General features: G+C 37.6%; 1 protein-coding gene across 1 annotated transcript in view; it reads left to right on the plus strand.

Moving 5' to 3' along the window:
- Positions 1-6,981: 6,981 nt before the first annotated feature.
- Positions 6,982-12,747, plus strand: part of plcb1l (phospholipase C beta 1-like) — a 123,052-nt gene continuing 117,286 nt past the window's right edge. Inside the window, exons 1-2 of the mRNA XM_065260012.1 lie at positions 6,982-7,603; positions 10,167-10,244. Coding sequence (XP_065116084.1) covers positions 7,505-7,603; positions 10,167-10,244 — 177 coding nt within the window. The 5' untranslated portion in view covers positions 6,982-7,504. The remainder of the gene's footprint in view (positions 7,604-10,166; positions 10,245-12,747) is intronic.

Here is a 12,747-nt window from a genome sequence, read left to right on the forward strand (position 1 = left end):
CCCATCATCCGGCCATTTGCCCCTAGCCGTGCGCAACAGACACAAGGATGTCCTGATACTATGCCACAATACTGTCAGACTATTAGACAAGAATATTTAATATTTTGTCCATGTCATATTAAACTTTGATGTATAATAAGGCTGTGAAATAATGAAAATAGCTAGGCCTATTCATTTTGTCTGTACAGCTTTTACAAACAACCACCAGGTCTTTGCCAATTCCACAATACTAAACACAAATATGAAAGACAAGGAAAAACTGCAGTCTGATGGAAGACAGACAGAAAGTGCAAGCTAGAATATTTGGGCAATTATTTAGCCCCCTTTCTTATTAGCACGTTTAGAGTGGTTGCAATGCATGCCTGATATTTACCCGTTTAATTCAATACATTAGTCTTCATTCTAGCAGAAAATGTGAGCTCACTACAACCTCTCATATACAAAAAAGTCAATGAAAGAAATGAAGACCAATGCAATACGATGAATGTCCACCCACAGACTGTTTTTAAACGGGGTTGGATAAATATTTTTTGCTTTGATATGTGTGATTTTGTTAGATGACAGTTGTAGGTTACAACGTGACAAGAGTTTACGGTTTGACAAAAGCAAAATGTTTTGTTTTATTGCGACTGTATACAAATATAAGCAAACACTTTGCCGTTTGAATTATGTATAGTATGTATTGTTTTTATGTTTCTACTGTTCAATCGCGCCCGCGTCTCTCTCTCACACACACACACACACGCGCGTGCACACACACTCACATCACGTCTTTCTCTAACACTAGTTGCGCATTACGTTAATTTTCACGCGAGTTTTATTTATTTTTATATCGTGTATATTATATTATAATGTCACGTGTCCTGCTACTACTGGCACTTAGCTCTTGCTGATGTGAAGTTAACTCGGTCTGTCCCTCATCATGACCAGGCTGTGGATGCTCAGGCTCGCAAACATAGACGCTCGCGAATTCCGGGAATCCGTGGACCAATCACGGCTAGTAGGCAGACTCTTCTTCCTTGTTTTTTTACACGTAGCAGCATATAAGAAACCATTGCCCTGCGCGATTCCACCACGGTTCCTTAATCCCCGCCAACTTCTGAATTTAAAACATCACCATTATCGTTTAGCTAAAGACTCTTATGAACCTTGCCGTGACGCTGGCTTGTTACGTCCTAAACGATATATTCACCGGAGCACAAGGTGGAGTTTTACAGCTTCATCTTCTCTAAATATTTGTGTTTCTACATGCCGACGAAAGACTAATAATCAGTTTTTCACTGGTGCTGATCACCGTAATTTAATACTGGTACCCCGTGTGGAGACTAAGTCATTGTTGACACCATCTCAGAGCATGGCTTACGCTGCGCTATTTAATGCCCGCTCTGTGAATAACAAGGCACAGTTTTTATCTGATTTTATATTGGACAAAAAATTGGACTTCCTGTTTTTAACTGAAACCTGGCATAAAGAAAATGATGGGCTTCTGTTTAATCAGATTGCTCCTGCTGGTTTTGGAATTTTAGATCTCCCGAGGTTATCTGGCAGAGGTGGAGGCATTATTGTGGTTTATAATCTGCAATTTAAGGTAAGCCCAGTATCTGTCTCCCAGTTTTCATCATTTGAATGTCTGGTTTTGAGTATCTCTGCGCCTACATCTACCATCATTGCAATAGTCTACAAACCACCTAAGAATAAGTCACAGGAAGCTTTTATATCAGAATTTGCTGATTTCCTGTCTATGTTGAGCTTGAAGTACCACAGAATTCTTATTGTTGGGGACTTTAACATACACGTGGACCAAGGTGACACTGTGAGGGCCAAGGAATTTTTATCGCTTCTTGACTGTCTTGACTTTTCACAGTTGGTAACTGGCCCGACTCATTGTAAAGGCCATACCCTGGATCTAGTGATAACAAATGGCTCGTTTGTATCACAGTTATCATCTGTTGACATTGGACTGTCGGATCATTCAGCTGTTTTCTTTAATTTGGAGACTCATCATTCAAGTGTGTCTACCAGCCGAACTGTAAAATTCAGGAAATGGAAGTCGATGGATCAAGCAGTTTTTTCTAATTCTGTTATATCCACTCTAAGTGACCTGCATTCTACACCTTTGGAGGATAAAATTTCACAGCTTAACAATGCTCTGATTACCAATTTTGACTCTTTTGCTCCTTTAAAGTCACGTAAGGTTACTTCAGCCCGTACTGCTCCATGGTATAATGACAGTCTGCGTGCTAGGAAGGCTGCATGTCGAAAGGGGGAGCGCAAATGGCGTCTTACTGGCTTGAATTGTCATTATTTGGCTTGGAAGGAACTCTTGGGTGACTACAAAGCATTAATTGAGACAGAAAGATCATTTTATTTCAATCAGACTATTGAAAACAATCAAGGAAACCAAAGACATTTGTTTCAAACTATAAATAGACTGCTTAAAGTTGAAACTACCACTACCCTGCCTGTTTCTCAACTGCTATGTGACTCTTTTCTTAAGTTTTTTAACTCTAAAATTGATAGTGTCCGCAAACAAATTTCAGTTGTATCTGCTCCCATTGTTTCACTACCTGGTTTGTCTGGGTTCACTGGTTTTCCTCTCACTAATTTTCTACATCTTGACTTTGAGGCTCTAAAAAGGGAGGTAACAAGCATGAAATCTTCCACTTGCCTGCTTGATCCTATTCCCACAAGTTTATTTAAATCTTGCTTCGATGTTTTGAGCCCTATTGTCCTCAGTATTATAAATGACTCGTTACAGATGGGGGAGGTTCCAGCAGCATTAAAGATTGCTGCTGTAACTCCAGTACCAAAAAAAGAAAATGTCTCTCTGGATGATTTTAATAATTTTCGACCGATTTCAAATCTTCCGTTCATGGCAAAAATTCTGGAGCGTGTTGTTGCCTCTCATCTGCGTAACCATCTCACAATTAATAACCTGTTTGAACCATTACAGTCAGGTTTCCGTAAATTCCACAGTACTGAAACGGCTTTGGTCAAAGTGACCAATGATCTGTTGATGGCTTCTGACTCTGGTGTTATTTCTATTCTAATCCTTCTTGATTTAAGAGCAGCTTTTGATACTGTGGATCATAGTCTGTTGCTCAATCGTCTTGAGCAAGATTTCGGTGTGTCCGGCACAGCTCTGAAGTGGTTTCACTCCTATCTCACTGATCGTTCGCAGTTTGTTTCCATGGGCGGTTTTAGGTCTGAGGTTAGCCCTGTTCTCACTGGTGTTCCTCAGGGCTCAGTCTTGGGACCTCTGCTTTTTAATATCTATCTGACACCACTAGGCCAATTATTGCGATCGCATGGCCTCCATTATCACTTTTATGCTGACGACACGCAGATTTATATACACTCAAAATCTGGTGAACATCTTGATGTTGATTTTCTTTCTGGCTGTGTTTCTGAGATAAAGGAATGGATGAGTAAAAATGTTCTGTGTCTGAATAGTGGTAAAACTGAAGTTATGCTAATTGGCTCGCGTCATCAGATTTCTAAAGTCGGTTCTTTACCCTTGACTCTTGATGGCTCTGTTTTGGCTATTCAGGCTAAAGTGAGGAATCTTGGAGTTATTTTTGATACTGGGCTCTCATTTGATTCTTTTGTTCAGAGTACAGTAAAATCGTCCTTTTTTCACCTCAGAAATATAGCAAGATTACGTCCTATGCTAAATTTTTCAGTAGCTGAAAAGCTAATGAATTCTTTTGTCGTCTCTCGGATGGATTATTGTAACGCCCTTCTAGCTGGAATTTCAAAATCCACACTCAACAAATTGCAATATGTGCAAAACTCGGCCGCCAGGATATTAACTGGGTCCAGGGTTTGCAATCACATTACTCCGGTCCTGGAGTCCTTACACTGGCTCCCAGTCCGATTCAGAGTAGATTTTAAAATTATGATGCTGACATATAAAGCATTGCATGGTTTGGCTCCTGACTACCTATCTGAATTATTAATTCCCTATACCCCAACCCGGACACTTCGAGCTTCGCAATCCAACTTGTTGGTTATTCCCCGTACACACTTGCGATCTATGGGTGACAGGGCCTTTTCTTCATATGCTCCTGTTCTTTGGAATTCTCTCCCTCTTGATCTTAGGGAAGTCCAGAGCTATGATATTTTTAAAGGTAGACTTAAGACTTATTTTTTTAAATTAGCCTTTGACTGTTGATGCTATTTTATTATTTGTGTTTTGTGTTGTGTAGCTTGTGTACAGCGCTTTGAGAAGCTGCTTATAAAGGCGCTTTATAAAATAAAGTTTATTATTATTATTATTATTATTATAAGTGATCGTATTAGTGCCTCTGCTGTTGGCTGTTCATATTGCGTTATTAGACTTTTTTTGCCATCGGCCGGGCGACGGCCCTCCGTTGAACAGCCGTTCTGGACTTTTCCAGAACGCACAGATTGCCAATCCGTCCCTGGTCTTGATAGTTTTATATTAATAATGTTGTCTGTTTTAATGTTCCTCTGTTTATTTCAGAATGTCAGACACAGGGAGTGGGGTATTTTACATAGAGGAATATCATGTGTGTAACATAACACCACTTAAGCATACAAATATAACACAATACAAGAATAAATGCTATTTAAACATTTATTTTAAGTAACACAATAAGGTCATATTTATAAATGAAATGGAAACAAAAGGAAGAACATTAAGACATTTTTATGTAAAACTATCAGGAGCATATAACTTGTCAGGGATACGCAAATTGAGCGTCTGGAGCAAGTGATTTTGATGCACATGGACGCTCTGCCGCACGATAAACACGTTCAGTTCGCGCGAAAGGGTCTTGCGCAAGTGATTTTATTTGGTGCTTTTTGGGCATTTACGAGTTTGAATCAAATTCGCGTCTGGCCCGAGTTGAAAAATCTAAAAGAGACATTATAACAATTATATTAAGAATTTAAGTAAAAAAACACCCATCGAAAATAAAGAAAATATATGTATCATTTAAATGTGTAACAACTGAAAATGCGTGAAGCCAAATAATTGGGTGACAAATAGCATGCACATAGAAAATCATTTTACAGGCTAACAAATACAGTGTTAGAAAAACTTTTATGAAAAAAAATGAATGCATATTTAGCAACAGATTTAGCACCACCCACTGGACACAATCGAAATATCAAGTGGTTTTCTGATTTCCGTGCAAGAACGGGAAAACCAAAAATCGAATCATAATTTCGTTTTTTTTTTGGTTTTCAAAAAAAAAAAAACCCAGAAAAAACGAAAAAAGGAGTTGTTTTTTCGTTTTTATATGTGAAAAGAAAAACAAATGACCGAATGATACCCGGACCCACCTGAATCTCTTGCCATGAAATGTTGAGCCTGCGAGGGGAAAAAGATAGAAAATGTGAGACTGGAAATTCAAGCTTCATGCTTTTGTCCACATAAGTTTTAAAGCAACATATAGAAGAGTGGTGTTATGTACTACGTTCAAATAATGATAAAATATGACCTTTGCTAAAAATCTTTCACAAATCACTGACATCTTCTTTTATTCTTTTTATTTTATTTACAAATAGTGTCACTTGTGCTTCTGCTCCTTACTGAATAAGGTACGATGTTTCTTAATGTTTTCGTTATTTTTATAAGCCAAACAGGGCCGGCCCTGGGCATAGGCGGAATAGGCAAATGCTAAGGGCGCCGCCGACCCCTTGGGGCGTCCGTGCGCCCAAATTATTATTTTTTTAATATATGTATATACATATTTTACTATAAATATTTAATTCTGCACAAGAAAACAGCAGTTATTAATGAATTATTAGTAGCATAGTATCTCGGAAGATCGTGCTTGTTAAATAGCTCTATACTGCACTGAAGCGGCAGTTTAAAATATAAACCCAGAATTCAGCGAACGTCAAGGCAAAGAAAACGGAAACAACAATCAGACCGAGATGCAGAATTTACATAATGTTACACAGACCATGTTTAAATTTCAATGTTTCTGGACAGAAATACCAACTTGTTCACTTTGTTTGGTATTAATAAGTGCTGGCCGCGGTGCTGAAGACGCGCTCGGACGGAGTACTGGTGGCACATGCACAGATGTTTACGTGCAAGCCATTGGAAACTATTATTCGTTATTATATAATTATTATTCGTTGTTTTACTTTATTACTTTCACTTAAGAAGAGTTCTGCACTTTTTATTTGAACATTTCTCTTTATATAAATTCTATTTTGTACTTAAATCTATAATTTCGTTACTAACCCAACGAACTCATCTGCGCTTTCCGATAGGTTGCACGTAAGGGGAAAAGTATAGCTTTCTTCCACTTGAGAAGAGTTGTGCATTTTTAAACTTTTTTAAAAAAATATCTCTTTACCAAAAACATTTTTTCTTTTATTTAAAATCTAAAGTTTCGTTATTTTACTAACCCAACTAATGACACGTCCGCTTTCCAATAGATTATGCAATATCTGTGCATAAGTGCCAACAGTACTCCGTCAGAGCGGGTCTTGGTCTTCAGCACCGCGGGGAGCAGCCAGCACTTCAATGCGCAGCTTATTAATACCAAACAAAGTGAACAAGTTGGTATTTCTGTCAGAAACATTGAAATTAAAACATGGTCCGTGTAACGTTATGTAAATCCCGCGTCTCGGTCTGATTGTTGTTTCCGCTTTGTTGTTCTTGACGTTCGCTAAATTCTGGGTTTGTATTTTAAACTGCCTCTTCAGTGCAGTATAGCCACAGTATGCGTGCGTGCGTGTGTGTTTGTTTGTTTCCAAAATATTTTCAAAATAAAGAGAAAAGACAAAGCTGTGCAGTTTGTGTTTCTGTATAAGTTTATCAGCAAAATGATTGGAACACAATTGTGATTCTGTGATTCTAAAGGACACCAGGTGAAATCTTGCCTAGGGCAGCAAATTGGCCAGGACCGGCCCTGAAAGATAAGCACGTTACCTTATTGCACCTTAATGGTTGTTATTGTGTTATTGTATGTTTATTGTTTATGTATAATGCTTTGGCAATATTGTAAGTGACACAATCATGCCCATGAAATTCTTTAAATTTATGTGAAATTGAAATTGATAAACGTCAGAAAGAACCCACGATAATGTTTGTAATGACACTAATGCATGTAAAAATTGGCGGTAAGTTTGAAATGTAACAACTAATAGATAAAACATTGTGCATAAAAATAGACTTTTTTAAATGTTCCTCAATATAAAAGGCTAAAACACTGAAATCATTGTTTTATTTTAACGTAGGCTATTTACAAATCGTGTACTTACAGGATGTCTGCTGTCAGTTGTTGTAGAGAGACGAGCGCAGGGGGCGCGCCGGAGCACAATGACTGACTGACTGTCTGACTGACTGACTGCACACGTACAGTATTTAACACGATCTGGTCTGCTGCTCCTGCTATTTACGGCAAATTCGTAGCACCTTTGCACTCAGGATACTTTTCCACAGTCCCACGAGTGAATCTTTGATCTTTTTCCGGCGAGGAAACATCACTTGTGTCTAAAATTTAGTGGACGCGCACAGATGGCAGGAGCACAGCCCGGAGTTCACGCGCTCAAGCTCAAACCCGCTTCTGTGCCCGAGAGCCTGAAATCTGGCAGCAAATTTATGAAATGGGATGATGTAAGTATCACACACGTGCACGTCAGTCCTTAACAGCTTACTGTTGTCTCCATCCTCTCTTTAGATATGTCTGTCTGTTTGCCTGTCTGCTTGCATGTTGGCATTAAGATCATGTTGGCATAGAGTTTCAGCAGTAACAAAAACTTTCTGAATAGCAGTAGCTCGTTTAAGATCTGTTATTGAATCTGTAAAATGTATTTCTTTCCACTGTTGCATTCAATCTACTCTAGAGCTTAGTTGTTTCTCACAGAAAGCAAACAAAAACAAATGAGAGCAAAGGCTTTTATTTTCTGTAAAAGTAAATTTTTCCTGTGAGAAAAGCCCTGTCATTTTTCCTGCATCTCCTCTAGAGATCTCAACAATGTTACATGCTGATTTTTAAGTCCACAAAATAAACGCTATTGCTTATCAACAATTGACGTGTGACTTTGTGTATTAAAGGGACAGTTTATTCAATAATGAAAATGTCTTAATTTACTCACCTTCATGTTGTTCTAAACTTGTACAAGATCTTATTTTTCTGTTGAACACAAAAGAAAATATTTTGATAAATGATGGTTATCACACAGTTGATGGGACCCATCGACTTCCATAGGAGGAAACACAAATACCATGGAAGTCAATGGGTCCCATCAACTGTTTGCTAATCATCATTTATCAAAATATCTTATTTTGTGTTCAACAGAATAAAGAAACTCATACAGGTTTAGATCAACACGCGGATGAGTAAATGAAGACCAGTTTTCATATTTGGGTGAGCTATTCCTTTAAGTGCACTTATAGTGTATAAAAGTGCAAAGAGGTTCTGTTTCAGTGTAGAAATCCAAGAGCATTAAAACACTGTCAACAACATGTCAATACTGCTGTTATCTTGGCCATTGCTTTTCTTAAAATAATAGCTTGTATAATCCAAATGAGTAAAGAATCCTGCTCAAGCTTCTGTGAATATAAATGTTTGGTCTATTTATAGAAGTTCAGCAATATCGACAGTTGCTGTGTCAAGTTGTCTGAGTGTTTTAGCACATATGGCATGACACAAGCTCATCTTTCTAAAGGCTTCACGTTTGACAGGTCACCCTGGAGCCTTAGATCAGTTGTATACACACAGATTAATCTCATTTTTAAAATCATGTACTAAATGTTTTGAAATTTTTTTACATTATAAAATTTTAAAACATTTTTGTTTTATGCTATTTAACACATTATTTAATAACAGCTTGTGTCAGCGCATCCTTTAGGCCTTAAATAACGACTGTCGGGACACGCAGTGGATCATTAGCGCTGAAAAGGTGTGGTCTAGTTATTTTTGCGACTGACCTTTTTGCATATGCATTTCTAGGAGTTTCCCTTTCAGACGCAAAATTTTGGGGAGGAGATTATTTAAATGATTCACGCAACGCAATGCGATTTACTAATGTTTGCGTGTGTGTTATGACTGGCATTTGTGGCATTATTTAACCCTGAAAAAGCATGTCTTAAAAGATTTGTGCTTAAAATGGCTGCAATTGTTGCTGATAGGAGGAGGCATCGAAGAGATCAGAGAGTGTGTGTTACAATGCAGTGGATTTTTTTAACACATAACAGTTTATTTGAAATGCCAGAGGAAAATATTATTTAAAAATACTTTTATCAGATTCAGAGTGATCCTTAAAATATACACAGAGTTCATACTCTTTCACGTGAGGCATTGATTCCAGGTTGTATAAGTTGCGTATTAGGGTTAGGCTTAATTGACGAGCTAACTCATCAATGGCGGGGAAAGAGTTAAATAACACAGGTGCAACAGCTACTTTCCATAATGACCAACACAATCTAGTAAGAGCAGTGCAAATTAGTTAAGGGTCACAAATAAGCAGAGCTGATCCCCGGGTGGGTGACCTACTAACGCCATGCGTTTGAGTTAAGCACCACGGACATCGCAGACATTTTTTGGATGTGATTTCCAAGCTAATGTAATGAAGACAAAGTACACAGAAAAGAACCGGGGACAAAAAAAATGAAGGTTTACAAGAAGTTTGAAACACCTGTTGTTGGTTGACGACTTATGTGACTTATGTGATATTTTTGAATAATATGTTCTTCTGGAATTACATTATAAACTCTTACGTGTGGAAAAAATCCTCTGGCATGTACGGTATTGTCTCTGCCAAGCCTCCTCTTATCAGCTATAATTGCAGTCATTTTGCAAAGTTATTTAAGACATGCTTTTTTCGGTGTTAAATAATGGCACAAATACCAGTCATAACACACACGGAAACATTAGTAAATCCTGTTGCTTGAATCATTTAAATAATCTCCCATACATTTTGTGTCTGAAATGGAAACTCCTAAAAAATGCATATGCAAAAAGATCAGTGGCAAAAATACAAGACCTCGCCTTTACAGTGATAATTATCCACTGTGGGTCTTTAGTAAATCCAGACATTGTTATTTAAAAACAAAATGATGGTTTGCGCTGTCGCAAGCTGTTAGTAAATCTGGCCATATGTGTGTTGTCCCAAAACTAACACTGATTGTGTTGTTTATAACCCATCCATTCCAAGAGTGTTGTCTTGTGTTTCAGGACAGTTCCACAGTAACCCCTGTGACACTGCGCGTGGACCCTCAAGGCTTCTTCTTGTACTGGACGGACCAGAACAAGGTAAATTTGTGTAAACAAAAACTTCTTAAATGTTTTAAAAATTCTATCTAGCATCAGCGACATTAAGTATGTTGGTAACAATTCGCATTTTCCAGTACTTGTCAATTTCTTCTCCAAACCACTGAGTTTACAAAAAATATATGACTGCGACTAACAGGGGCGCCGTAAGGGGGGGAAAAGTTAGGACGATTCTAAGGGCCCATGAACTTTTGAGGGCCCCAGCCAAGGACTGTGCCGCACACGCAACCCCCTTAAGATGAGCCCTCTTAGCTCCGCCCCGTCTTTACTCTGCGTTTTAGCGCCGTCTTCAATCCACGGTCTCACAGTGTGCGTGAACTTCAGAAGAGAACAAGGTGTGTGTATTTACTGCTATTTCCTATGATATCTGCATATGTGCACTTCCTTACTATAAATGCAGTTTACACAATGTGACGTTGGAGCAATACAATGCAGTTTTCTTTCCACTGTAAAGTCTTCGCTCTGTTCACCTCAGTTTAAAAAAAACACAAGGGGATTTACGTTCCCTGTTTTATGTTATGATTCTAACGCGAAGTCAGCCCTTATAAGCTGTTTAAATTAACGTAGCCCGTATAAGCTAATTAACATAAACTAGAAATGCGATCGGTTCACACTGTTTTGTTTTGTGTAACGCAATATGCCAAGGAAGGATTTTTTTGCAGTCGTAAATCGAGTTGGTTGTGATAAAACTGAAATGCAACTAAGGCTAAACTAGTCAAATTATGTATATTAAAGCTTCTCAACTTGCAACAGGGTTAAGAAATCAATGGAAATCTATGTCGTTATCTGCTATAGTTGTCATTCATTTCATTTTAGAGCCCTGTTGATTAAAAACAGTCTGAAGAATCATTTAATAACAGTATAGCTGTTTTCTTAAAGAGTAACTAAACCCTAAACCAACTTTTTTTAGTTAATGATCTGTAAGAATGGGGTTTTATTCGTGCTGTTTATTGATTTTAGTAAGTTTTTTGACATTTGGATATAAAGTGTTTCAATACTACAATATATGGTGTAAAAACGTCTGAGTGCTGCCCTCTTCAGGTTGAACGGTGGCTACTGCAGTTGAATTTTCCTATTGAAAAAATGCCTCGTGATGTAAGCAGGTTCAAGCTCACCACGCCGCTTTGGTCAAGCATTGTTGACCCAATCTTATTTCAGGCAGAATGTACATAGAAAATATGCATTGTTGTTGTTCGCCATTTTTAAATGTTACAATGTCGTGTGTGTGTAACAGCTCAAGTATACAGTATGTCACTAAGACCGTCTCTGAAAATCAGACTAAAGCCTCAAATCTTATTGTGAGATAAAAAGCATCACAGTTTAATTTCAAGCATTAATTTCACTATGATTTCAATCGCTGACATGACATTACTCAGTCAACATTAAAGTTATCAAGTTTATATTTTCACAAATGTTCTTTACATTATATAGGATGATTTTATGTGGAAAACAGTAAATCACAAAGAAATACTTAAGCTGGGTTTTCACAGGCATGGTCACATTTATCTTTAATCTTTAAGAATGTTGCATTTTCTCTGAATATTTGATTTAATGTACTGTATTTTTCAATTAAATTTGCATTGCACAATAAATTATAGCTGCAGACATTTTAGGTATCTATAAATACTGATAACTGTGGTCAAAACAATAGCAAAATAAATAGTTCTGTATTATTAAATTACAGACAAAGATTTTGAATAGCTACAGTAGGTTGGATTGTATGTTTGGTACGAAATGGGTATGGGGGGGCCTGACCCCCTATTTTTTCATAGGGCCCAAAATTGCTAGCGGCGCCCCTGGCGACTAAGTTTGAGAAAAGGCCAAATTGTTCATTTTTATGAAAAGTAAAATATTTCCTTCAGAATAATGTACAATAACACTTGTGAGATTTATTACTAAAGTAGTATGTAAATGTCAAAACAGACACGTTTTAACTCTAAATCCCGACTAGATTCAGTTACAAAGACACAGTGAGACACAAATCCTGTTGTTAAGGACAAAAACAGTCCAGCTATATAATCAGATCTCTCTAGATATAGTTCAATAGTTCAAATTTAATTTTTATTTTCTATAATCCTTTTTACAGTTTTGCAGCCTTAAAACAGTACAGTAAATATAGACAGTATAGATATTTTAAAAAGAAAGTTATGATTATATTGCAAAATACCAACACATCCTCATCCCATGGCGTCAATATTTGACGCCACTTGACCATGCGTCAATATGTTACGCGGAGGGTATACCCTTCGCGTCATTTTTTGACGAACTGGGGACTTCAATACTATTAGGTACGCGAAATTAAACAGTTGTCGCCTGACATTGGGGTTAGGGATAGGTTTGGGTAGGGATGTCATTATGTAAATCTAACCCTAAACCGACGCGAAAATGGTAAGAAAATGGTACGAAAATAGGAAAGAGAATGCAACGGACTCAATAGTATTGAAGTCCCCAGTTCGTCAAAAAATGACATGAAGGGTATACCCTC

Source organism: Paramisgurnus dabryanus, chromosome 12 (genome assembly GCF_030506205.2).
Source record: "Paramisgurnus dabryanus chromosome 12, PD_genome_1.1, whole genome shotgun sequence".
Lineage (NCBI taxonomy): Eukaryota > Metazoa > Chordata > Actinopteri > Cypriniformes > Cobitidae > Paramisgurnus > Paramisgurnus dabryanus.